This window comes from Platichthys flesus, chromosome 19 (genome assembly GCF_949316205.1).
Source record: "Platichthys flesus chromosome 19, fPlaFle2.1, whole genome shotgun sequence".
NCBI classification, from domain to species: Eukaryota; Metazoa; Chordata; class Actinopteri; order Pleuronectiformes; family Pleuronectidae; genus Platichthys; species Platichthys flesus.
The window spans coordinates 13,478,408-13,505,882 of NC_084963.1; the positions used below are offsets into that span (position 1 = coordinate 13,478,408).

Genomic DNA, 27,475 nt, shown 5'->3' on the forward strand with positions numbered 1-27,475 from the left:
TCTGAAAGGAAGCATATTGTATAGCATTTATGAACATTTTATAATTAAGAAAAAGATGAACCTGCAGAAACACATATTGCAGACAAGCTACTGATCATTCCTTTGTCACATGCTGGCAGAACGTTAGAGCAAATATCTCATGTCACTGACGCAAAGATAGGAATCATTGTTTTTGCCTGAATTGCCTCATACCATCTTTGTTCCTTTGTTCAGAAATATTTAAATATCTTAAAATTCCCCAAAAATATTCTGTAGTGGCTGTTGTCAACAAAATTACCATTCCACTACCTGAGAGTATTTCAAGACCGGCTGGTCACATTCTTAAACACTGCAGTTAGAAGTAGTGTAACACAAACGGCAAAACAAATTATAAGAGGAACAAAACAAAGAAGAAAGGGGAAGAAGGAGAAGAGGAGGGAGAGGAGGTGGAGGTGCAAGAAAAAAGGCAAGATATTTATACTCTGCACTCCATCAAGAGCTTGTTAAGCAGAACGCAGTAAAAATTCAGAAAGACTATTGGATTATCAATAAATGAAATAAGAAGGATTAACATCAGCTATAAAATGTAATCAGTTATTGCAAGTGTGGAAAACAGGAGGGGAGGTTGGAAACACAATCGTGTAAAAATCCTACAGACATCAGCAGGCAATTCTCGAGCTATGTAAAATCAATGTAATGTTTTCAGAGTAGTTTGTTTTTAAATACCCAACATATCAAGAAATGACAGCGTTGTGTAATTGAAACGATGGAAATGACAGCACGGAGGGTTGTATTTTTGAGAAGTACGACAACAGTAAAATATAATGAAAGAAGCCAGTGGCTGTGAATGAGAAGGTGAATACTTGTGAAGATAATACATTATGACCCCTCTGCTAGAATGAATTACTGTGGGTAAATACTGGAGGAAATAGTAACACCCTTATCAGACTAATTAGTACATCCTGGGGTGATGATGAGCCTCCTGCATGTGGTACAATCTAAACAATGTTAGAGCTGATTAAGCACCAGGAGAGATGACTGTGGATCTCTGGGATTTCTCTGTGTAAATATTTGACTTCTGCGGTGATGTGGATGTCAGACAGCTGGCTTACAACACTAAGCTGCATCAATGTTACTGAAATGGCTGCAAAGGTCTCAACATGAAGAGCCACGGGAAACTGTGGAAATAGGATTTCTGGGATATTGGAATAAAAACATATTTCTCCTTGAAATAACTTATTCTAAATACAGCAAATTTTCACCAGCAATCATGTTTGGAAGGGAATGTAATGTGGACAGGATTTTATTCTCCAGTAGTGGATGAAGTATTCAGTCCCCTTATTTACTACAATGTAAAAATACAAATTAAAGGTTAAGGTTTTGAATTTAGAATGAGAGCAAGACTGACACATCGACGGGTCGATAAAAGTCAGCCGATATGAGCCTTTCGCATACATATCAGGATTTGTGTTAATGTTTTCCCATTTTTAATTTTTTATTATACAGACTAAACTATGCAGAAAATATGTTATGTGACATGAACAAAAAACACAGACTCTGAACATTACCTGGCTATTGAGTATGTTTCTCACCACCACACAATTGGACAAAATAGTAATATATTCAAATTATTTCTTGGAGATAAGGTTAGAGGTAAAGGACCTGACATTTTCTTTGACATGCAAAGGTGGGAATCTGAAATAACAGACCGAATATGTCTTTTTGGAAGAAAAGGACAACGTGAGGGGGGAGATCTCCGAACAGAGAGTGAGAGGCATCTCTTAGTGCAGGTGGAGCGAGGCCTCGAGCTCCCTGTGAGCCGGGAGAATAATCCCGTTGACTTCTGAGATGTGCAGAGAGGCCGTGGATTGAAAGTCTTGGCATCACTAAAAGAGAGGGATCGATTCTCTGGAGTTAAAAGTGCAGCAACACTCTGCTGTCTATGCAAAGACAGTGATGATGCATGATCCTCCTGACCTTCACACTTCCTGTTGTGTTGTTTGGCAAGTTTCCTCTTGAGCTCTCTGTCCCTCTGTGCCCTTGTCCAGGAGTTGAAGGAACTTATAATTTAGATACACAGCGTCCTTCAGGAAAACAATATGGATATTTTTTGGGGGGATAATCAGGCAGCAGAAAAGAGCGTACCTTTTGAATGAAAGGATTACATGGAGGTGAACATCCATACTAAACCTCAAATGAGATTTGTATCAGAAATTGTATTTCCTTAATTCAATGTGGGAATCAGATTGTGGTAATTTGATGCACCATCAAAACATAAACTATAGAATAAACTGGAATAATGAGAACATAAATGTGGTTTGGGATTTTGAGGCCCTGGGTCAAAATTCTGCCTGAGAAAAATGTATTATATCAGTTCATAATATTGGATCAAATAAAATTACCTTTACCTAACTAACAACAAGAAACCCCTTGGCAAGTTAATATTATGGCTTTGGAGTGCTTCTTGTTTCTGGGGCTCTGGGCTATGTTATAACGGCAGTGCCTTGGGTCGTATGTGGTGTGCTCTGTGCCAGGATGTTACCTAAAGGCAACAGGACACAAACACGATGCACAAAGTGAATGGGTACCCAGGCAAAACTTTGCCCACTGGCCTCTTAGTAGGTTAATTTGTCCCAGAGTGTGTGCCGATTAAGATAAACGCTGTATATTATATACTCTGAGTTTCATTTGGAAACCTAAAAATAGACCTTTGTTTTTTGGTCTTTTCATTATTATGTATTGGTTACCATCATTTGATTCATCCTCAAACCCTGACAAATATCTCACTGCTCTGTGTCCATGTCTCTTTTAGGAGAATCCATACCTGTGCAGTGATGAGTGTGATGCCTCCAACCCAGATTTGGCTCATCCTCCTCAGCTGATGCAGGATCGTGAACGCAACGGCTTAATCACCTACTGGCAGACAGTCACATGGAGAAGCCACCCAGAGCCCCTGCTGGCTAACATCACAATGGCCTGGAACAAAAGTCTGGAGCTCACAGACGACATACTGGTCACCTTTGAGTACGGCCGTCCTTCTATCATGATACTAGATAAGTCCATGGACCATGGGCGCTCCTGGCAGCCCTACCAGTTCTTTGCTGACGACTGCCTGGATGCCTTCGACATGCCACCCAAACAAGTGCGTGACCTCACGCCCGCCAACATCACACGGGTCATCTGTACTGAGCAGTTCTCGCGCTGGGTCGGTTCCAAGAACGACAAGAATGTCAAGTTTGAGGTGCGGGCACGCTTTGCTGTGTTTGCCGGATCTCGGCTACAAAACATGGACAGTCTGTACACTCGCATGGAGAGTATGAAGGGATTGAGGGACTTCTTCACCTTCACCAACCTTAGGTTGAGGCTTCTCAGGCCTGCCCTCGGAGGCACCTATGTCCAGAGAGACAACCTGCTCAAGTACTTCTATGCCATCTCAAACATCGAGGTACCTGCCAGGTGAGGGTCAAAGCTGACTTGACACCAGATACACATTTATAGATATCTTGATACATATTCATGCCTTTAAAAGGAAACACATTATTTTTTCGCTTTACATCTAAAGTTGTGTATGTATGTGAAAGGTCCGCAAATTAAAAAGCCCAAAGTCCACACTAGAGGGAGCTCCTCTCCCGAAAGAATACACTGCCCCTTAATCTACGGAAACTTCTCGCCGATAGTTCGGCAGGACATTAATGCATCACCATGCCCCACATTTGCATAATGCACACCTAGCAGGCAAGCCTGGCTTGCCCCCTATCAAAGTCTGCTGAAACGAGAGCAGAGGCTAACATTTCCTGCTCTGACAAAGGTTGACCAATCACAAGAGAGTTGGCCAGTCAAAGCAGACTGGACTATATCAGGAGGAAGGGGTTAAAGAAACAGGCACTAAAAACCAAGCTTAGTCAAAGGCTGAAAAGAGGAGCTGCAGCGACGGACATTATGAAGTGATGCAGTAAAGCATGTAAACCTTTTCAAGTAATAACCTAAATGAAAAGAATGAACCTGAATATATGTATAATATGTCTCCTTTAATAAATTACATAATTCAAAATGGAACAATGCTAAATAATCTACAAGAAGAGTTTTATATGAATTTTAAAAAAGTTATCCAAGTAAATATTAATACCACCTGATTTACACTTAGACGAATATTCAAGATGAGTATTGGAAAAAATACTGAAGAAATGCTGACTATACACGAGCTGTATAATTCTGTCAAATGATAATAATATATTGGTTAAATCAACCTTGGTCTACTCTTAAAAACAAGACATCACCGTTTGGTCTCTGTCAATGTGGATCATTCCATCCTGAAAAGTTTGTTTTAGTATTTTCACAGGGACTATTTCAGAATCACAAATAACATCATTTGCAAGGCTAGAAACAGCCATGGGTACGTAATAAAATATGTGCTATTTTTATCAGATTCTAGGTTTTATCTTCTTGCCTGCATATGGTTGAATTTCACTTCTGCCTTTTATTTTTCACTTAAACATGACAGATAAAGGAAAACCACCTGGTGATGAACATACCCGCTGGTCTGACATTGATTCAAACACACACACACTCGCGACTCGCCACTGTGATCTGAGGGCGTTTAAAATGACCCTCTCTCTCGCAGCATGGATCCTAGTCTGCCTTTCTCCGGCCTGTGAGGACAATGATTAATGACAGAAACATACGGCCTCGGTGGTCTTAACGTAAACCGCCATCCACACTCTTGCCAGGCGAGCAGGGAACCCTTACATGGCAACTTTGTGACAGTGAAGGATGCTCGGCCCGTCACGCGCCTGCTTAGCATCAACAAGCCATCTCTCCTACCTTTCAGAATTATTATTCCAATCAATACGGCAGGCTGACATTTGAATGGTATTTAACATTCTTGTTGGGATGGCCTGGAATAGGAGGAAGGAGGAGAAATGTGTGCATGGGTGCGTGTGTGTGTGCGTGCGTGAGAGCGAGAGAGAGAAAGAAAGGGCGGATGAGAAGGGGAAAGTGAAAATGAGCGACTGTTTGAGCGGAGCGCTCAACTGATGTGGGTGTTGTGTATGTGTGTGTGAAGTCAGGGTATGGGGGATGTTTGATGAAGTCCTGAGTGGATGCTGACACAGCACACAAACACACATACACACACACACGCACACAAGCCCTCTGGCACTGGGGAAAAGGCCTGCAGGTATTGATCACAGCTACTTTTCAGGCTGAGCACAGCATCTGAAGTACCGTTTATACAGAGATCCTGCTATATTGCCATTAAGAGGACTTGTTGTTAGTTAGTTCAGTTCACACTGACTGAACCAAACAAGTCGGCATATTGCCACCCCAGTGATTTTAGTAAGCACGCCTGCATTCCAGAATCAGAGGCGTGACTTGTAACACAACGGCGTTTGTCACGCCATGCAGGCTCTCCGTGTTACTCAGATATTAATTTGACTCTGTAACCGCATCAGATGCTGCAAAAAGTGTCCCCCATTTCAGGTTCATATCATTTATTCAGAACAAAGAGAACAAAAGTGCATTCCCGCCACATCAGAACCTCCACCAACACCAGGAAATGAGCATCCATCCCTGATTTGAAATATATTTGTGCTTATGTCTTTGTATAGTCGTCCACAATTGCTGCAAATCCATGATTTGATTAGGCGATATTAGATCAATTAGTAACGCTTTGCTTGAAAAACACTGTCTGCACCCCCTGCAGGGCTGGTGGCAGCTGGTGATAGTGTCAATATGTGCTAGATCGGGTAACAAAGGACCCATATTTAGCTCTGAGATGACTGAGGCCAGTCCATCTTCCGCCCCGGCCACCCTCACCTCCCGTAACATAATCACTAATCAATAAGTTATTCTGGGCAGCCAGCAGGAGTATTAGGTGATAGTGATGGGGGGTCCTCAACAGTACAGTACAATCAGGAGTGTCTGATGCTTACGGCTCGGAAATTGATTTTGGGGAGCGAGATTATTAGTCAATGTTCCCTGGACAAAAGGCTAAGCTATTTCATCTCATCTCATCTGGCCTTAGTAACATATTGGGATTTCCAATGCTTAAAATTTGAATAATGAATATTCCACTCTGCTGGTGCTCCAGCGGGGACCGCGCACTGAAATGGGTTTTATATGATCAAGACCGAGTGGCAGTGTACTGCAGGTCACCAAGGTAATGAGATATGCTGCTGTTATCGATGGAGAGAGGGTTGTAGTCACTTCCTGGTCATATTGTTGTCCCCAGACCTCTAGCTGTGGCTCTTCAGCTGAACCAGTTAAAACTAATTGATATAAGTTAACTATACTTACTAACCTGAGCCCAGACAGAAGAGCAAGCCCTTTGTCCCATAATCGAACGTTAGATTTAGATTTTGTGGGACTATCTCTTTAAACTGACGCTGCAGTGTCAAGAGTGACTGGCCCGGGCTCTAATAAGCTGGCGCAGGTAGCCGGGAAGCCAGGTACACCGGCCTAAATGCTGCTTTATCAATAAATACGTAACCTGATCAGGCCATTAAGCGTAAACGCAGGCAAGCTAGCTCTGACGGGAGTCAGGTTGTAAATTTAGATTTGTGGACGTGATGAAAACACTCAGCAAACTGGATCTTGAAGTTCGGGATAGAGGGCGGCCAGAGGTGGAGCAAGGATTCAGAAGTGGGAAGGTCAAAAAGGGGGAGAGGAGGCAATGTCAAATTGCAAAGAAAGAGTCAATAGAATATCATCCTATGATTCAGCATCACTCACTTTGTATTGGGAAGTTTCACCAAGGTTAACTGTAATGAGCTACAGTACCGAGTACAATACACACTCCAAGCCAAGGTGTTTGGGGTTCTAAAAAGCCTCAGGCCTTTTGCTCATTTTACAGGCGATATTCAACTCTTAGATGGGGCCATTTCCATATCACTGATGTGCCATGTGAAAGTCATCTCCAGCCATCAAAGATAAAGTAGCAAAGCCTCAACTCTATCATCATTTACATCACTGAAATCATATTCACCAGGAAGCTTCTCTCATAAGCGCAGCTCTCCAATTCTACCCCATCCATTGAACCTCTAGCTCTCCATCCCTTTTTCCTGTGTCCCCATCTGTCAGGCAACCTGCTGGACTGTGGATTGTGTCGGGCCATGGCTCGCTTGTAGTCTGCATGGATTATATGTGGGGTCACGGTGGAGGCCTTTTTAATGAAATAAGCAGCAGGTTGTACGGTGGGTCTTTATAATGGAATAAAGGAAAGGCTGTAAGCTCAGGAAGAGCCAACTAAGTGGATTAGGGCAAAGATGGAGGGGAGGAGATGGAGCTGGATGAGGAGAAGTCTGCATCGTTTTTCTCTCCTCGCTGTTAATCGCTGCAGTGTCGAGTCCTCTTTTCCCAGACTTCTTAATTTGATTTGATTGGCTGATGGGGGAAGAATGACATTTAAGAGAAGTGAAGTATGCAATATCTTATTCCCCTGTCAGTCAGCTGAGTGAGGGGTGAAAAACAAGGTCAGCACATATACAGCATTATATCACTGTTGAAAAAAAAATCTGATATACAAAGGGTAATTTTTGAAAAGTCATTTTGCATATATGTTTCTTCTTGTATGGAATAATTTAGCTAATTGTTGTTATATTTCTCGAGGGATGAAGAAAGAACAAATATAATTTAAAATCATATACAATATTGATTGTAAATAGTAACAAAACTATGGGTTTATAGTTTTGCTTGCAGGTCTGTGACATTGTGCTTAGGCATAGTCATGGTTTGACTTTGACGCTAACATCAGCATGCTAACATGCTCACAATGCCAATGCTAATATATAATAAGATTGGAACGACATTCGATTTTCAGGTATTCAGACATAAACCAAAGTATTTGACACGTTGAACTTTTTGGTCTGATGACATTTAGAGGAAAATTTATATCAGCATAGTTAAAATTCATCCTGAGGGCAACATATAAATCTAACACAAATTTCACGTTTATTCGCCCAACACTTCATTCCAAACCACAAATGTCATCGTCATGGTTCCGCTAGAGGTAAAGTCACAGGAAGGCTCAAGTCATTAGGATTCATCCTCTGGGAAAAGAGTATGTCTGTCCCAAATGTTGTGCTAAATCATCAATTACGTTAAAACAAAACAATGTAGTGATTAAATTTAGATGGCACGAAACATAATTACATCTAATAGGCCTGGGCTAGTCTATAAGCTCACGCTCCTACCAACAACTAATTATTTTCCAGTGGTGAAAATGAGTTAAGAGCAGACCTGGCAGAAAACAAGCTACATGAATGCTAATGATATTCAGAGGGTTTTTATATGGTCATGTTGTTTCATGTCAGCTTGACTCATTTATCCGTGTGTGTGTGTGTGTGTGTGTGTGTTTGTGTGTGTTTCTCTCAGTGCCATCCTGGCCCCCCGCTGACAGAGCTAATGTGCTGAGAGGTTTAAGCTCTCCGTCGTGTCACAGTCTGGAACAGAGAGACACAGAAAATTCTGCCGGTGTTTATTAACATGTTGCAGCTAGCAGAGATAGGACGGGGTCAGTTTTTATGATCTCTTCCGTGTTTCTGTTTGCGGTGATATCATGAAAGCAACACAAGCAGCAGTTATTTGTAATCCTCCATCAAATCGCAACATTACTGCAGCAAATACTATTTGAAATCAACTTTTCAAAAAAGCTGTTGATTTATTTTAAGAGAAAATGTTCGCTAAAAGCCAAGATAAATACAATTTCAAAGGAATCAATCTCTTTAGCCCATTTAGTGTATATAAAGATGGACAACCCCCTTTCCAGAAATTAAAATAGTGTTACAGACACAGCCATCAAACTCATTTGGAGTCAAAGTCTTTGCAGGATGACTTGGTTCCGTAGATACATGTGCTTGACCACGATCGGCCAATCAAGACCTTTCACCTCATTTGTATGGCATCAAATAACTAATTAAAAAAACAAACACTTGAGCAAACATCAATGTGGTAAGAAGTACCCAAAAAGAAAGAAACCATCTTTGAGAAAAATGTATTTGATGTGTTACTCGCTTTTTAAGTGTGGTCAATGTCCCTGCACTTACATGGAGGAGGCAGGATTTACGTCCTTTGTGCAGGATGTGGCCAACAAGGCACTTGTGGGGAGCAGTCATGTCGTCCATCTTCATAAACAGCCAATACTATAGCCAAAGTCTTACTTTTTCTTTATTTCAAGTGATAATATACATTTTGGACTCTAATACTTAATATACATCTGTCAACCCTGGGCATGTGGCTTCATTACATTTGAGTTTGCCCAATATTTAGAAATCTAAACAACATCTAAACCTTAAAAGTTTACAAATGGATTTTGAGAATATGACGTTGTAGTGACCTCGGAATTACGTGGTCCGTTCTGGGTGACGTCACAACAACAAATAGACTTAAGACCAATTCACAGATCTAATTGTCCTGTGATCTGATCCTCGGGCTCTCTGCGTCTTTTCACACCTAGTGTATTTCCTCAGAGATAGAATGTCCGCAGAAAGATGTAGGGTCAGTGTAGGGAGTAAATGGGGTGAAAGAATAGCTTAACGTAATGTATGGGTTATGCTTACTGAAACTTAGAAGCTAGGTAAACTGGAAGCTGGGATCTTTTAGCAAATACTTAGAGGACTCTTTAAAAATTCATTAGAATATGACAAACCCATGCCATGACTTTACCCACACCAACCAGGATAGTTGAATCCAATTTCAGCATCGCTAAATCATTAAAGGGGAGGTCCAATCACTTTACACACGGTGTCCCGGTGCTGTAACTTCCTGCCTGTATCATCGCCTGTTGGTCAGTGTTGTGGCGTCTGGTAAACTTTTAAACGATTAAGCCATTAATTAACCTGGACTTCCTGGATTGCATTTCATTGTCTCACCGTTAACCTTAAACAACACACCACCACGGTTTTCCTAAATCCTCTGTGGGTGACGTAGGTGCAAGGCTTTGACACGGACAGAAGAACCAATATCTCTGGTCCTGCTTAACCGAGTCCCACCATTAAACGTCTTTTAACAGAACATGCAAAAAGAAGAAAATCCGCGTCAACAGCTGAAACATAAAGCTAAACACTGATGGCCACACAAAATTAAACTGAAACATAATCATTCAAACTTGACAATAACAAATCTTCAATAACCCTGATCTGCCATTACAGTTGATTAATTAGACCCCGAATGGCTTACATTGGCTTAATCTAACCGTTACAAAGGTTTAGAGTTGCAACGGAAGCAGGAACGAGGATGACGGGGCAGATGGTGAAAAACCTCCGCGGCCATGAGGCTTGTCCGTCTTCTCCACTGGAGAATGAGGAAGAACAGATGCCTCTCCTCTGCTCCACTTTTTTTTTAGAGCCTTCAGTCGTTTTGTGTATTGATTATTCCTGCATGGGGTGACTTTGACTTTGGAAGCTGTCACCACTATTTTTGAATTACACCAAAGTTTTTTTTTTGTGTCCTTCGTGGAGTGAAGGTGAGATGATGGGAGGTATAAGCCTGGATCAGGGGGAGAGGGAGAGGAGGGAAAAGAGGGAGGCAGATGATGGATTAACTCCTAGTTTCATGGGACTAGCAGTGGTGTGTGATTCTGTGATGAATGATGTGAGGTGCGATGCTCTGTAAATATTATGCTCCAGTTCACGTGGCCACCGCTGCGCAGAGTAACGCGTATTCTCCATACTTTCCAGCCACGGTTGAAAACTTCCTGCAGTCTATTCTATTTCATGAGGAAACCTCTTTGCACTTGAACGCTGCCACCACCAACACCCCCCCCCCCCCCCCCCCCCATGAAGGAAATTTACAACCCATGCTTGATGTGTGATGAGAAAAAAACATAGATGCGATGGCTCCTGTGTTGTCATATGTCGCATGGGCCCTCCCACCCTGCTCAGACTCCGCCCCTCCGGGTTATCTCCCTCTGAGGCAGCCGAGGCTCAGAAACAGATCACTTTTTAAATCATTCATGAGCACTCCCCAGAAAAGAAGGGCATGCAGAAAACTGAGGGACCGCAATGAGGAATGTGTGATTGTTCCTCTCATATGCGATGATTTATGACACAATGGTTGTAACTGATTTGATAATCACAGTTTATTTCCCTTCAGAAGGGGGGAAAGTTAACGTCAGCGATTTCGCCTGTTTTCCTTTCATTCCATTTCTTTTGTTTCACACAAACGCCTTTTTTTCCCCTCCCATCCCCACCCTCTTCAATAGATTCTTCTTTTCTTCCTGCACTTTCCCACCCCTCATCTTGCTCGTTCCATAAATATCCTTTTAAATTCACAAATACAATAAAGAATTCTCCCCACTCGCGCCTGCACTGTGCCTTACCCAGCATCTGGTGAGAGGGGAATCTCTTGATACCGCAAGCGTGCTTTAAAGCTGAAAAGCATGCTGGGAATTGTAAGTGGGAGAACATGAGGTAGAGGGAGGGTGTCCTTGGAAAGATGGTTTGTTCTCAGTCAGGCACATCAATTAGCATAGCATTATTACAGGCATGGTGTGTTCAAAAGCACACCGGTGCCTTTACTGCGGCACTGTCATTACGAGCTTGTAGTTGGGCACGGATAAACAACTCATCAGGTGGAGAGAGAAAGAGAGACTGAGTCCATGTGTTTGTCGATTAGAAACACACCGTCTCACACTGTGATCAGTCATTTTTGGATGTCATAGACTTTTACTTTAACTGCAGTGTCAACCTGTAATGGGAGATCTGCAAGTTTCACATCGAGTATAACTGTCCTCATGTCCTGGTGATCACTCTTTAGTTTGGTGAAACTTTTCAATTTAACCTTCACTTGTGCTATGGAATAAGTAAGGAGCCAATCCGGAATTCCTAATCCACCTTGTGATGTGATGGGCTTTGAACTTCTTTCGCTGCCTCTTTGTTTCATTCTTGACACGACTGCAGTGTATTTCAGCCACTTTATATTAAATGATATATATGAATGTTATAAACCATTTCCTGAAGAGAAAATGGCTGAATGATGTCAGCCGTTCAATGATGTGGTTGAACGACACCTTGTACGAACCATAGACAACCATGTATTTAAAGATGGACAGCTACCCGAAGTGAACAAAGTGTCTTGATCGCCGCCTATTGGCTGTCAGCAATATGGGTGATAAGCCCCACCTCCTCCAAAAGAGAGTGACTCGCAATTGATCGGACGTCTGTATCTCGATACTGCAGCTCCATCCCCTGATTGCTAACGTGCAGACTCTGGATCCAAATGACATCGTCAGCATTTATTATATTTGTATCCAGGACCTTTTGGCTTCATATCTGGTTAGTGAGAGGACACAGAAATATGTTCTCCATCTATAAAAAAGTGTTTGGTACAAGCTACACTGTTTTTAATCACTTTCTAGATAAACGACACTCGAAACACTCTGCAGGTGAGACTGTTTAAAAATGCCATCTTTTCACAGCTGGTGTTTTACCCCATCTTCCAGTATTGCTGTTTAGATCAACGACAAACAAATTTGATTTTGATGTTGTGAAGCTCTGTAAGAACCGGTTCGACCCTTACAACAATTTGATGGTCATTTTTCTCATCATGCTGACATTTTATAGACCAAATGATTAATTGATTAATCAAAAAAATTATTGCCAGTGTGATTTTCAATCATGGGGTCAGTTTCACGCTGCATCTCAATGAGTCTTTTGGGTTAAAGTCAAACAAGGTTCACTACACTTGAAGGAGATAAAGATGTATGCATATGGTATTACATCAGTTCTTATGTATTTCAACTGGAGTGAATGAACCTGATGGATCATTAAAATATTTTCTGAATGACTTGCAGTCCTGCCCTTAGCTCTCCTTGACACAAGTTTAAAGAGGTGTTTAGAGACCTCATATTTCCTAAATCTATTCAGTTTATAAAAAGGTTGAGCTCTTTCAATAACAGCAGCTACATATTAAAGCACGGACCACACTAAGACAGATATTTTCCCTCTGTGTTTGGTCTCATCCAAACACAAACTGTGTTTTAAGAAAAAGAGATTTTGACAAAAGCCTAAAGTGCAGGAACGATGATCCCGAAGTGTATGCCCACTGCTGCTTTGTGTATTGAGCTAGCGCCAGAAACAACAATGGCCACAATGTACCAGGTTCTCTACATTTGGTCACTTCTACGTCTGATTACAAGTTTGCAGCTAAATGTATTAGTACCGCACCACATTACCAGTATTCAAGCCTCATAATACTTGGATCACAGTGTTCCTCTCTGGTATTTAATGGCTCTTTGATAGAGACTTCATCGCTACCTCTTGGCCCAGCATGCTTGTTTGAGCACTTGAAGTCGTTATTGTGTTCTCTTCTAGATGGAGGTAAGACTAAGGTCGAATGGATGGAGATTTTATCTTAAACAGATGAGAAAATAATCACTCATAAAATGATCTGCAGTTGTGGAGAAAAGGCCTAAGAGGTCTTTTCATTAATGGCAAAATAATGCTGGCTATTTGTTATACAAAAGGAACCTTATGAGTTCAGATGTGAATTTAATTTCTGGACCACTTCACCACAAATTAATTTCGATAGAGATTAGTAAGCAAAGTATCATAATTACTGAATAAGCGGTGCAGTTTCAGTTGCAGCTCAGAGCACTGGTAAACACTGTCCTTTTAGTTTTTTTAACAAAGACCCCCAAGTTTAAGTCCTTGTACTAATTGTCTTGTTAACAGTGCGGGTGTGTTTTGAGGCTCCTCGTCCTCCGTCTCCTCTCCTCCTCTGTTCCCGCATCCTCACCTCTTCCTCTCCTCTCCTCCTCTGGCCCGGGGCCGGGGTAGCTCTCTTCTCGCTATGACTAATGATGTTCTTTCAGTCTCAAGGTTTTAGCAGGATAATTATATTAACCCTTGTCCTCTGGCTGATCCCAGCTCAGCTCCTCTTCCCCAGGCATCCTCCCCTTCACGGTCTCACTGGAATTAGACGCACAAACACACACACACACACACACACACACACACAAACGTGTATACAGGAACTCACATTATAGATGTACACCAATGTGTGTTATGTAAAAGCATGGGTGTCTATGTCTGTAGGTGTGTGGGCCTGTGCATGAGCAAGTTTTGATGACTTTAGGAGACTTTGTCTGAACACGTTTATCCTTGCAATGAGAGGACATGGGCGAAGATGGGTGACAGCCCGCGGGTGCGGCTTCGCAAGTGTGTTGCCGTCTTCATTTACGATAGCATGTATTCACACATTAGAGGTTCAGGAGTGTGTTGTGTCTCTGAAGCTCATATGGCGGACATATTGTCTCGGGGAGAAGGGGTGTATTTGGTACTGCGCACAACAAAAGTTTTTCATTTTAATACACACACACACACAACCACACCCACACAACAGACATTAAGATCCCGCTATGGCCTCGGGGGGGTGTGAAGACTCTGTGGGGGGGCCTCATAGCAGGAAGAACCTCCCTCCACACCCCATGACGTTCCAGAGTTTCTGTCTATTCATCACTTTTTCATTCTTCCCTTCACCTCCCGTCTTCTTTCACATCTTAACAAAGAGGATGTATAATAAATAACCCCCCCACACACACACACACACATCTTAACTAAGAGGATGTATAATAACACCCCACCTCCTCACATCTTAACTCAGAGGACGTATAATACCCCCCCACCCCACCACACACACACACACTCAACTTGCACCCAATTTCCTCTCTCCCTAGGTGTTAGTAGGCACTGTAGTGTTCATTAAAACACATTGAGCAGCGGTAAGCACTCTGCGGGGAGGTTCCGCTCTAATATCCAGCACAGTTACACAGTGATCTCAGGACCGTCGGGGCTCTAGATGGAGAAAGGCCAGAAACTCTTTAGCAGGAAGGAGCCTTAAGTTGCCGTGACATGGCTGCATCCCTAAGAACGCCGTCAGCTGTTCTGCGTTTTCATGCTGCATCATGCTGCATGAATATTACAATGCTGGCGTGCAGAGTCTTAAATTGCCACCCGCCAGGTGTCAAATGCCGGCAAAATATGTCTTGTGTAGATGAATTAATAAGGGTCAGTCATCACAGTGGCCAGTGATGTTTGACAGTGCATCTATTTATGGGTGTTAATATTCAGCATATGTTCATATAAAAGTCAATGTTTTTTTAAGACAAATATAGGCAATTCTTTTTTGCAGTTCAAAAGGCAAATAAGCGATACAAACCTTTTATATGCAAGTACATCAATTTAATTTTGTATTGTTGCATTTGTTTGCATTGTATTTAATTTAGAAAAGAACATTTTCAGATTATCAGTGATAAATCAGAGATTTATATATTTGTATAAGCACTGACTTTTTATGTTGTAGATTCCAGCAGCTATAATTTGTAGATCCTTAAAGTGATAGATTATCAGGTGAGTTTGTGCTGAAGCAAACTATATATTTTGGGCTAAGAAGTTACAAAAAGGCAAATATAAATCTACATCCAAAATGTATTAAAATGTAATTGTCAAGTTAAGTCAAATAAAGTAACAGATCCATTAGTTTAAAATGTTATTACAGCGGTTTATATTACAGATTTTATAAATATATGAAGTTATCAGGAATGGTTCAACTTTTGTTGAAATGATCTCGAAGTAGAAATATAGAGTAAAATGGTATCACCAGTGTTGTGAGTGCAGTGTTTTTGCTGCACTGTGCGTAATTTGTTATTTATATTTTGACAATGGATGAGCCAGCTGTGTTTTTCAAGCAGTGCTAAACATGATCCTTATGCAGTATTTTGGTTAGTAAGTGTAAACAGCACAGTTTGTGTTTTAGAAAAAGAATATCCAAAAAACATTACAAAATAATCACACACAGTTTAAAAAGCTAACAATGACACAGATATGTTATTATATTATATTTCATATAAAAGGCAATGTTTTTGTAATCTTATTTTCAAACAGAAAGGCACGACAAGGTCTCTCCTGTCTATAGTGCTGTGATGCTCCCACAAGATGGAATCATCCACACGTGGTCACTGTCAGTCGACGAACAGGATTATTTAAGAGTGATTTGTTTACTATTATAAACAGTAATACAATCAGTAATTAAAGGGACAGCAAATATTAAGGAGTCACATGATCTCAGCTAAATAAATACAGAAAACCATATCCAGAAGATGATTAAAAACAAGACTCACAACTGGTGAGGTGAACGAGAAGTTATTTACGAATCGTGTCTCATTCTCATACACAGAGTATCACTGGAAACAGCCGGGGTGACAAAATCCTTTGAAAGCTGCATATTAATCACCCCTGCAGTTTGAAAGGCCAGCAAAAACTGAAAATTTCACACAGCTGGCATGTAACCCACACCTGAACTGTTCCAGTATATAGATCTCTTTCTCTCTCTCACACACACACACACAGTTTCTGCTGCACTCATGAGAACTGTCCTCTGAGGTCTGGACTGGAGAACAGGATGTGCCCAGGCTCTGTTATTTAGTTATTTAGTCCTGTGCATACAGTACATACTTCAGAGAGCAGGTAGCCCAAAGTGGGCCCGACTATGCCTTCTGCTCTTAACGCGACCCAAACCGACCAATCAGAGGGCTGCTCTTAGCTCTGAACGTCAGCTAGTCAGCACGCAATAGCCAGTGTCCTGTGTAAATAATTTACTCATTCGCTTAGTCTCACACAGACTCTCTCGCTCTCTCTCCCATTCCCTGTCTTTCTATCTCTAGATCCATCTCTCTATTTCGTGCATGATCCCAAAAGTAAAAGAAACACCATTTAACACAGAGCAAACTGTGCTAATATAATGAATCATCCCACATGCACACCAGGGAGATCACACATCCACATGCACTGCATAGTAAAAACACACGCACACACTTTCTCTCTCTCTCACACGCGCACACAACAAACACATGGTGCGGATTTCAAAGACGATCAAGGTCGTTACTGCGCTTTGAATAATTTAAGATTTCTTTTTGGTGGATATTTGTCTAAAAATTCATAGTATATATTTAGTGAGTGCATGTATTTGTGTGTGTATGTGTTTGTGCGTGTGATAGTGATTGTGTGTGCATGTACCAGTGTACGGACGACGGTTGATCTATGGGCCGTGCAGTTTTCCATTAGTGTAAAATACAGTTTGAATATCACTGTCACATTTTAATTGCATAAATTTCAATCCAGAGGTGCAGTCAAATCCAAGCAGTTAGTGTCAAGCTGTGTATGTTAAAAAGCAGTTGACAGTGAAAACCCTGGTGACTGGAGGAGCGGAGAAACCTCCTGCCCCCTTGCACTTGTCTGGGAGCCGCATGACCATCGCCATCCATTTAGCATGGCCCGGATCAATCTAATTTGTCCGTGAAAGTCCAAGCACTTAAGACCAGTGCTTCTCATGGAATTGATTCAGTCTGGGGCGACCATGCAGGGCCTGTACATGTATGTAGTTCGCTCTCACGTGCAAAAGAGGCAGAGTTACAGGTACACCGAATAAAGACTGAAAACGAAGTTCTGGCGTGTGAGAGTCCTGCAGAGAAGGCCACTCTCAGCTATGCACAGGGCTGCAGCAGAAACCACAAGGTTTCACTGTCCGCGTAGATGTTAAAAACTTTATGCTCGGCAGCATGTGCGTGCAAGAGGGAGAGACCACGCGAGCATGACACAAAAGCACTGCAGACAGTTCTACAAGGAAGCAACGGAGGAAAAACGCTATCGTAGCGATCTCTTTATGAGACGCGTCAATTATTTTGGTTCATTTATTCAATCCGTGACTAAAAACCATGATTATATCCGATCGTTGACTTATGAGATCCACTGCACGGGTAGTGTATATTAGATAAGATGGGAGAGCTCAACCACACAGTCCCTCAGGCCTGTCCTCTCCTCCTTCACATGCTCCAGTGGTGTTTCCTTCCTGATGTGGATCTTGGGAGGTGCCCGAAAAAAAAAAGGAAACCTGGGAGATTTCAAATAGTTGAGAGCATTTGCCATTAAAAACCATCGTTAATTTGAATTTGCGTGGAGTGATTAGCTAAAAAAAAACAAAAAAAACATCATCATCACTGTTATTAATGTGAGAGTGAACTATCCGGGGCATGAAAAAGATGCACAGTGTAACTCCTACTCACCACATGATTGCATGGGAGGTCAGTTATAGATTACCTGTTTAGTCTAGAGGGAGAGAGAGGGAGCGCACATGTGAGCGGAAGGATGGATGGTGGGTCGAAAAAAAAAGAGAAGGTGAGGTGGGCTCGTGAGGAGAGGAGGGGGAACGTTTGAAGAGACTCTTGCCGCTCCGCTGCTACGGGAGGCTGCACTCGAGGAAAATCGATCCTCTCCCTTCAGAGAAAGAAATTTATGAAGCTGGAACATAAACGCAGTCATGTCCAATTAGCTGCTCTGAATTTACGAGGCGAGGCGAGGAGAGGAAGTGGGAGGGGATGTGGTGATAAAGACTTCAGCCGAAGCCAATAAGGCGTGCTGCTGATCAATGATCCCCGCATCGCGCAACTCCCACTCCTCGCTTGGTCACATCGCACCGCTATGCTTCCACAGAAAATAGTTCAATCAGCGAGTTAAAGCTACATCTTCTCCTTCTCCCTCATGGAAAACAAAGAATCTATGAATATGCGAATATATTTCATTTGAAAGTTTAGAGGAAAGACGCAGGATTTCACCAACTTCATTAAAAAGTCCATTCTCAGTTTTTAATGTGCTGGAGGCTCCGAGTTTCCACATCACACTTATGTAAGTTGAGCACTTAGACTTTCAAAGTAGTTGCAACATCACAAAAACCCTGCTCATATTGAATGCGTGTTTAAATTTAGATTTAAGGTGAGCACAGGGAAATCCCCTTCAGCAGATGAATTTTAACACACCATCGAGTGTCGCACACTATACGAACAGTACACTGTAAACCCGAATAAGTAAGCAGTACTCAAAAAAATTGAGGCAATCAATTGCCACAATTTTTTTGAGTTCATAAACTCAAAAGTTTGAGTTAATGGGAGCTTGTATATTTGAAGTTGAAGGTACACATACTTTTTGATTAGTTAAACAAAATGACTGATAAAGCAAACTCAAATGTTTTCAGTAACAGTTACTCAAAAATACCCATAAGCAAACTCAAATGTTTTCAGTAACAGGTACTCAAAAATATCCATAAGCCACCTCAAATGTTCAGAAACGGTAACTCCAAAAATGTATTTACATTGCTCAATGCAATAAGTTAGCTCAACTGAATAATTTAAAGTATAGACACCAAGTATTTTTGTGTTCAATAAACTCAATGTTTATTAGTATATTTTCCAATATTTCCATTTAGTGCAAATCAAAACAATTGACTTTATGAAACTCCAAAAACTACTAGTACTACCAACTTGTACAATTTCAAACATCAAAGTTAGCCTTTTTTACCCTTCCAAAAGGTTGTCTTGCAAAGACTGCAACAAAAAGAATATTTAAAAACAAACAGACACATTTACATAAAAAACAACAATTGCAAAGGCACAATTGGGGCCATTTTTGTAAACCTTTTAGTCTACATGTAAGGCAGCAGCTACTTTTGGTTTAAATCTACCATAACTCTTATTACAACCCATTTCACAATAATGTTAAAAGGAAACATTGCCACTGCATTTCCGGTAAATATAGGCAATTTGCACAATAAATTCCTTAGTGTGTGCCATATCGCCCTAACTGCTAAATCTGTTGTTCCTGCATTAGTGATGTCACAGTGATGTTGTGGACATGAGCATAGCCTACATAGCTCTGTGAGAGGAAGACCATAACATTTCCTTTTTTCTTGATCAATATAGCAGCACTGAGGAAATTATTGCTTGAATGGACAAAATTGACCATAAATACTGCTTCAACATCTACGTAAAAATGGCAATGTTTCATTTTAAAATGTAAAATTACAAAGTCAGTGTGTAATTTGTGCAAGGTGGCTAAAAACCTAGAGTACAGCAGCAATTTGAACATCAACAGTAGAACAGTTCAATCAACACAGACAATTTACATGTTTATGTTGTGGCTCTTAACAGTGAGACTCGAGAGTCCTCTATTCTTTAAGGCACTCAATTGTCTTGGTCAATTCTTTGGAATATCTGAAATGTGAGGTACATAGATGAGGCCAAAAGTAACCAAGAAGGCATCAGCATGTTTTTCGTTCATGCTCTGCATTTTCATCACAAACTGGGACAAAAATATTTCAATATCAAAAAGAAGAGTTAACAATTAAAGTAAACACAAAAATTGCATATGCACACACTGTGCCATCTGGCTGCAAACCAGTGAGGTAGCAACAAGTGCTTGACAGCTTATAGAGCAGCAATTTTAACATTAATAGTTGAACAACAGCTAACACAGACAGTAACATATTTTTGTTATGGATTAGGCTCTTAACTGAATGAGCCAGATTATTCCATTATTGCTTTTCAGATCTTCCAGTTCTACACTTGTCCCATCAAGTCATTCTTCAGCGACTGCAGTCTGGGTGACAATTTACATTCTTCCAGACCAAGTAAAATTTTCTGAGCAAATTCGAAGGTGTTGGTCAGTCCTTTGGGATAGCTGAGATGTAGTGCATAGGTAAGGCCGAACATTACCAGAAAGGCATCAGCGAGTCTCGGGAGGGTGGCCACCACTTCACCCTCTAGGACAACTGAGATTTTCTCTGGTTGGTAGTGAACTCGACTCATTGAATTGTCGCTGAGTGTTGTAAGGAGAGCAACTGACGCATCCCCAAAACCTGGCTCATCCAAACCATCCTGAAAAAATTTGAGAGAGAGATCATATAATTACAATTGCATCCACTGAAACACCATGGGAAATAAGTGGGTGGCAAGCAAAACCCTTTGGCATGTCAATAGAAATTTTGACAAGTATTGTTTTATAAATAAATATAAACAAAAATTAAAATATGAATGTTAAATATAGAATGGGCCTGATATTTATATAATTAGACCTACCACACATGTTTGGAAAAATCCGGAGGTATCTTCACGCAGATACACAGGAAGGGCATGGAGAACAGTGGTACGCCTTGAGTGGATATCATGTAATACCTATGGAGATTAAAATTAATGTTGTGAACAAATTTTGATCATGGAACCTATTACTGGCATTACATAAAGAGTTAATTTGTGATATATATATAATTACCTGTTCATCATGGACTTTGAAAATTTCAGCCAAAGCATCTGCATTCTTTCCAGTTCTAGAAGCCTTTTGTCGGAATAAAGCCATCAAACGAGGAATGTGGCGATCAAGTTCGGCATAGAATGTGTTAGACAGGTTCTGGTTAGTTATCCGCTGGAACTCTGCAAACACCTACAATTAAGAAGAGGATAAGGGGCAGAACACACAGCACAGTAATGTTGATTAGTTGATAATAAGGTAAAACTACACATAGAATCATTGGCCACCAAATGGAAGATATTAAGATTTGCCTTCATTTGGATTGGATAGGTTAGGGCGGTTGGTAGGAATTGACACCAGACCAGTGTAGCAAGGAACGGCCTTGGGGCGAACACTATTAAGGTTAATTATTTTGAGTTTGTAGTTTGCAGTGATGTTTTCCTGGAGTGCATTATACTGAAAGATGTTTTTTATGTTTCTAATATTCTGCCCCTCATGTATTTTAATGTGTCGCCCAAATATTGGAAACACCAACAATTTAATGACATCCAGTTCAGCTCCTCTGCAAACTCAATAAATGTATTTGATTAAATAAGATTGTGCAAGTGTACCCAATAAGGTTACCAGTGAATGCAATATGACATTATTGGTAAAGCAGAACAGGTGAAAAATCAATCCATATTACCTCAGACTGCATGCGAAGAGCAGGCCACAGGTCCAAGAGCTGTTTCACTGGTGGGCAGGACATCACTATTGTCTGTCGCCGCAAGGCAAATGTGGTCTGCATCATCTTACTAATGAGAGGAAGGTTTCTCTCAGTCTTCTTTAATTCTTCAACAATAAGATCCCTCAAATGTTCGAGACTTGAGGAATCTTCTCCTTTGGGAAAGTTTGGCAGAAAGTTAACTTCTGCCCGCTTGGGCCTTTTGATGTTAGTGTGTGAAGGTTCATTGTCAGGGTTTCTTCGGCTTCTCTTTCCAGCATTTACGGTGACCTCTTTACAGCCGACCCTTCTCATCTTGGTCCTGTAGTTACCCATTTTAAACTTGATGCTGTTTTTCCAGCCATTCCATCCAGTGTCAGATCCTGCTTCCTTTAAACATGGATGTTTGGCCACAAGAGCTTCAGCTGCCTTAGCTAACTCTTTGTCACTTGGGTAAGCCTTAAAACCATATATAGTAGAAGCAAGTTGCTCAAGAATGTCATGCTTTTGGTCTCTAGCCAGCCGAAGAGGGGTTCCATTTTTCTCAAATTCCCTATTGCCTTCTGTAAGCATTACCTCAACAACAAATGAAAATGATGGAATCGGAAAAGGACCTGAAGGCCATCTGCTAAGACGTTCCGGTGTTGACACGTCTGAGAGTGTTTCAGTTGATGCAACAGAGCTGGAATCATTTGAAAGGGAAATATGAAGAACAGCTTTTTGTGGCAACTCGTTAATGTCCACTAGTGAAGTGAGTTTCCCATCAAAATCTGGATCTTCATAGTGTAAGCTAAAGTCATTGTCCAATTCTAGTTTGTGTTTCAAAATGTTGATTAGTTGGTCAACAGAGCTAGGCCGGGAGCTGAGTTTTAATTTTATAACACGGTCTGCCTCAATGACACGGAGGATCATTTCTGAAGGTTCAGCTGCCATTGCACTAAAAAAAATGAAGAAACATTGAGGGATTAAAAGATTGCACTTACAAAATACAGACCATACACTGATTGATGCACACATTTTTGTTATTATTAATAGTTACTTACCAATGAGTAGTCTCAATTCTGTCTCACTTGTAGGAACCTCTTCGGAGTCAACAGCAGCAATCCTTCTATTTGGTATGCAGAGAGTGGGACAGAATCATTGAAATCAGATTGCTGGTGGATGGACAGGCAATGTGTGGCTGAAAGCTCATAAGACCGAAGATGTTCAACATACCAGGAGTCAAAATCACAACAGAGAAAAGAAACATTCTGATTCACAAGGTAGATCTGTTCTAGTTTGCAAAATTTAGACAGTCCCCCACTAACTCCAACTGACACAAACATTCCACTGATATAGTCGATGCCATCAATTATCACCTTTGATGTATGGTAGACAGTATCATTAGCAGTAAGTCCTCTAATGTGAGCCTGAGCTACCTCTGGTAGTGCAGAAACCCAGACAGTTTCAACACTGGATGTTTGGGTTTTCGGCTTGAAAAATGAGGGTGCACCAAGATGATATGCCATCATGTGCTGGTGACTGATTGCGAGTGTTTTCAATATATTTTTGAAGTTTTGAGAGTCATGGACCACTCTTTTGAAGAAGCGATGTTTGGCCTCGAATCGCATCGTCCAAACATGTACCAGGGGTCCAAAGCACTTAACAAGGTTGGGGTAATGTTCCACATAGTGGTGTTTAGGACGCAGCCTAAAGTGAGGGAAAACCTCTTGCAGTATCTGTCTGTGATCGCTGATTTTGCACACAAAATAATCCAAGGTTTCATCAGTAAAAGATGGGCACAATGCTAGTTCCACCACTTCTTTTAATTCCATCAAAACTGCCCATACAGCATTGCCCTCTGGCACTTTACTACCTACAAGTAATGGCAGTAGTCTGAGCAGAGTGGCATTTTCATGCGCATTACCTCCGATTGTTCTCCGAGTCATGAATGTCTTAGGAATAGGCTTAGGTTTGTTTACTTTATCAGTGTGCTGATATGGAAAGGAAGATATCTTTTGGTTCAAATACTCTAAAGTGAAGTACTTCAGCCGAATCATTTCTTTAATACAAAGAGAAAGCTCAACGGGAACAATACCTTCCAGAAGATCATGAAGGATATCTGGAGGAAGACCCGTGATTTGATGGAAGTAGTTCAGGGTCTCATGCAAGACACAATCACCTTTGACACCAAATTGGCTGCTCAGAATGTCACTTTCTAGGACGTTTTGTACATGAAGGTCATGACTGGCTTTGGATCTTGGAACAAACTTTTCCACTCTCACTTCAGTTTTTTGAAACTGTTCACTTGTGGCCATACAGAATCTGCAAACATACTCTGCTTTGAATGACTCTATAAAGCCACCTAATCCATGAGCAGCCAGATTGTCAGCAGAAACACAAAAGATGGTGCCTTTCACATTTTGACCTAACGATTCAATGAACACACCATCTTGTTCAAGAATGTGAACATCTCGCACAAATGGAGCAAGTATAGCTGCATACCCATACTTCTTGAGGTCCGTTACTTTAGCAAGCACAGCCAGTTGTATAGTGTGCATTGCTGATCTGTATTTGGGCGGCAGATTGGCAATGACCCAGTATAATGCACAAATTTTGTAAATTTTTCGTGATGTGCCAAGAGGGTTAGCAATTTCAAGGTCATCAATATATAGCTGGATTGCTATGTTTAGTTCTTCTTTTGAGAGTAACATATTATCATGGAAATGAGAGCCATCACGATATGACACATAATGACCAGGCTCAGAATTAGGTTCTTGAATCTTCTTGAGAATATCTGTGTTTTTAAACAACTCCTGAATCATTTGAAGGATTGGAACATACATGATGGTATGACCAGATGCTTCTAAATGGTACTCTACCGGGATGACCATTGGATAGCTGTGCTCGACAAATGTCTTTCTTCGCTTGGAAGAGGACAGCTCTGCACCTTTGGAGGTACTACTATATACAACATTAGATTCCATGACCGCACTGACAACTTCATTGAGTGTGGAATCTGTGATATTGTGACCATGTCTCTCCAATATATCACTAACTGCCCCCTTGATCAATGGCTGGGATAAAGAGAAGATCTGATTCAGGTTGTCCACTATTTCCTGTGTGGCTGTGTTTGACACATGAAGGATAGCCTGCATCTTTAAAAATAGAGACGCTAAATTAAGTTTGAGCTGATTTTTTAGTTCAAAGCTATCATGCTGCTCTTCATCCTGTATGTCAGTGCTATTACCTGGACACTCCTCATTCAAGTCACAAGTGACCTCGGAGCTAGTGGACTGAGGATTCTGCGTATGCTCAGAGACAATGTCATTGCGAAAGTCTGATGCAAGATTTGCTCGATGCACTCTGCTTTTATGAGAGTTGAATGAAGAGTACACATTTGTGCTATAGTTACAGTCTTTGTATGGGCAGAGTACCATTTCGTGTTTTTTTAAGTGTGATCTTATGTGACTGAGGAGTACAGACTCAGAAAAAGGGTGCTGATATGTGCATAAAGGGCACCTGAATGTTACAGGTTCCTGACTCTGCCCTGCACTGGTTCTATGTTCTGGAATATGGTATCTTGACAAATGAGTTCCCAGTGCACTAAGTGTTAGAAATGTGCACATGCAATCATCATAGAGGCATGGTAGTGGGCTAACTCTTGAAAAGTGGCTATGCCTCAGTCTACAATGTTTAAATAATTGTGTCCTGGTGGTGAAATTAGCTGAACACAACTTACAGTTCCAAGTCATATTAGGAGCAGCTACCTGAAAATAGAAAATGTAATCATATTAATATATTTGTCATCTCAAGTAATAGTAAAATGCAAAGTCAATGTAGAAAGACAGGGCTGAGAGTATCAGCTCAACAGCAGCAGTGCTCTGTGTGGACATGCATAGGCAGTGTGTCCTGAACATCAAACAAGGATTTCCCCGCTCCCTGCTTTTTCAATTTACAGGAAAACAGGCACTCACAAAGTTCTATTCTTGTTATTAATAAACCAACTGCCAAATCAAGCATTTTTTGTTTTTGCAGTCACAAAATTATAAAATGAGTAGGGATGCACCGATATGGAAATTCTTGGCCGATACCGATATTTAAAATAACAATCTGGCCGATAGCCGATATTTGTTTATTTTCTTTTTGTTGTTATTCATTCACCCTTTTGTGCCAGAAAAAATATTTAATATTTAATATTTATTTAAAAAGCACTATTTAAAAAATGTTCAGCCCTTCATCACTCTTATCTTTTAATGAGCACGAATTTAATCAGATTTATGAAACAATCTTTGATTTAACTAAACTTTATTTAACAGAGACATATTATGCCCATTTTACCGCAAGTTGAAATGGTTCCTTGGGATCTTAATGAAATGACTGTAACATATTTTGGTCAAAATACCACAAGGATAATTTAAAACAGCACCTTTTTACCCTGTCTAAAACAGCCCTGTTAAAGTATCATTATAGAGACACTCTTCTCATTGATTTACGGTAGCAGTATTGCCCGTTTATTAGATTTGTTACGGCTTCTGTGTGTATGACCTATGTTGTCAATTCCCTTGTTACCTGTGCATGAGACGATGCACATGAGAAAGAGAAAGAAAGCCCCCGCACCAGCGACGCCGTGAGGCGCCACCGGATGAGGACCTCCCGGTGCCGCGCACTGAGCCTCCGGCGGCGCCGAGAGGAGGGCGACGGAGCGACTGCTCCACCAGCCGCGGCACGTGCCCAGCGGTTTTACCACAAATATGAACATCGGCCGATGTACGACCGATAAATCGGTGCACCCCTGAAAATGAGTTACATACATTTAACCCCTTAACTTACCTAGCAAAACTAGAAGAAGATATTCCAGTGGGGTAGTCTAAGATTCGGTTTTAAATTTGCCAAGGAGGATGAGGATGCTCCAACAGATTGGTTTACCTGGATGTTGAAATTAGAGTTTACATGATTAACACACTAAAAAAATAACACACTGCCATGTATCATCAAAACTGTACATCACACAAGTTCAGTAAGTTCCCGACAAGTCTTGCTAGCTTAGTAGATAGGACTACTTTTATACATATACATTGTCATATTTGTGTAATGTGTGGCTCACATTCTTAACTTCAAATTGAATACTTACAATTGTATCCTTGGGCGTTGATGACTTAGAACCAGAAGCACAAAAGACAGGTCTGCAGGTCTTCTCTGTCGTTTTCTGTCGGTACCGGTGAGGAACACTATCTCTGGGTAAAACTCGGTGCGCGCCTTCTAGAGATTAACCTCCGGTCAAAGCCCGCTCAAACGGAAGCTTAACCGTCAGAACAGGAAATGAACCTCGAACTTCAAAGTAAAATCGTGTAGGTACTACCTGTGGAGACGATTTTGTAGTTTGTTAATATTTAATAGATACATTTACACCGTTCCGTCGGACTGTTTATTTCTTAAAATTCACTTATACTTATTCTGTAAATATGAGGGCACCAACTTGTAAATCGCGTTTGACTTTTCGATCTCTTAAGTACTCTTCACAGTCGACGCCTTTCGCTATCGGGAAAACACTGTCTGCAGATGCGCCGCAGACAGGCTGTGCGTCGCGGCGGTCTCTGGCAGCAAGTCCGCTGCTGGTGGCAGATCTGCAGCAGAGCTGCTGGAATAAAAACTTAATCTTGGAAACTGTAGATTTATGAGTCTCTGCACATTTTAAATTTTAAGTAGTACTTACAGAATCTACAAAAATAGTTCATGTAAATCA

The 27,475-nt window shown here is 41.1% G+C and overlaps 2 protein-coding genes across 4 annotated transcripts in view; one reads left to right on the plus strand and one right to left on the minus strand.

Moving 5' to 3' along the window:
- Positions 1 to 27,475, plus strand: part of ntng2b (netrin g2b) — a 75,615-nt gene that overhangs the window by 11,820 nt on the left and 36,320 nt on the right. The window contains exon 3 of the mRNA XM_062413207.1: positions 2,792 to 3,435. Coding sequence (XP_062269191.1) covers positions 2,792 to 3,435 — 644 coding nt within the window. The remainder of the gene's footprint in view (positions 1 to 2,791; positions 3,436 to 27,475) is intronic.
- LOC133975261 (uncharacterized) lies at positions 19,180 to 27,431 on the minus strand. 3 transcript variants are annotated; one of them, XM_062413170.1, is made up of 8 exons: positions 26,864 to 27,431; positions 26,563 to 26,658; positions 25,472 to 25,499; positions 22,794 to 22,858; positions 21,733 to 22,687; positions 21,072 to 21,239; positions 20,879 to 20,974; positions 19,180 to 20,677 (listed from the first exon to the last, which is right to left on the minus strand). In XM_062413170.1, exons 5-8 carry the CDS (start codon positions 22,681 to 22,683, stop codon positions 20,360 to 20,362), a joined length of 1,533 nt encoding a protein of 510 aa, XP_062269154.1. In that variant the 5' UTR covers positions 22,684 to 22,687; positions 22,794 to 22,858; positions 25,472 to 25,499; positions 26,563 to 26,658; positions 26,864 to 27,431; the 3' UTR covers positions 19,180 to 20,359. The 3 variants fall into 3 exon arrangements, with proteins under 3 accessions (XP_062269154.1, XP_062269153.1, XP_062269155.1); XM_062413169.1 differs by having other exon boundaries at positions 26,563 to 27,431; XM_062413171.1 differs by lacking the exons at positions 21,733 to 22,687; positions 22,794 to 22,858; positions 25,472 to 25,499; positions 26,563 to 26,658; positions 26,864 to 27,431 and having other exon boundaries at positions 21,072 to 21,590.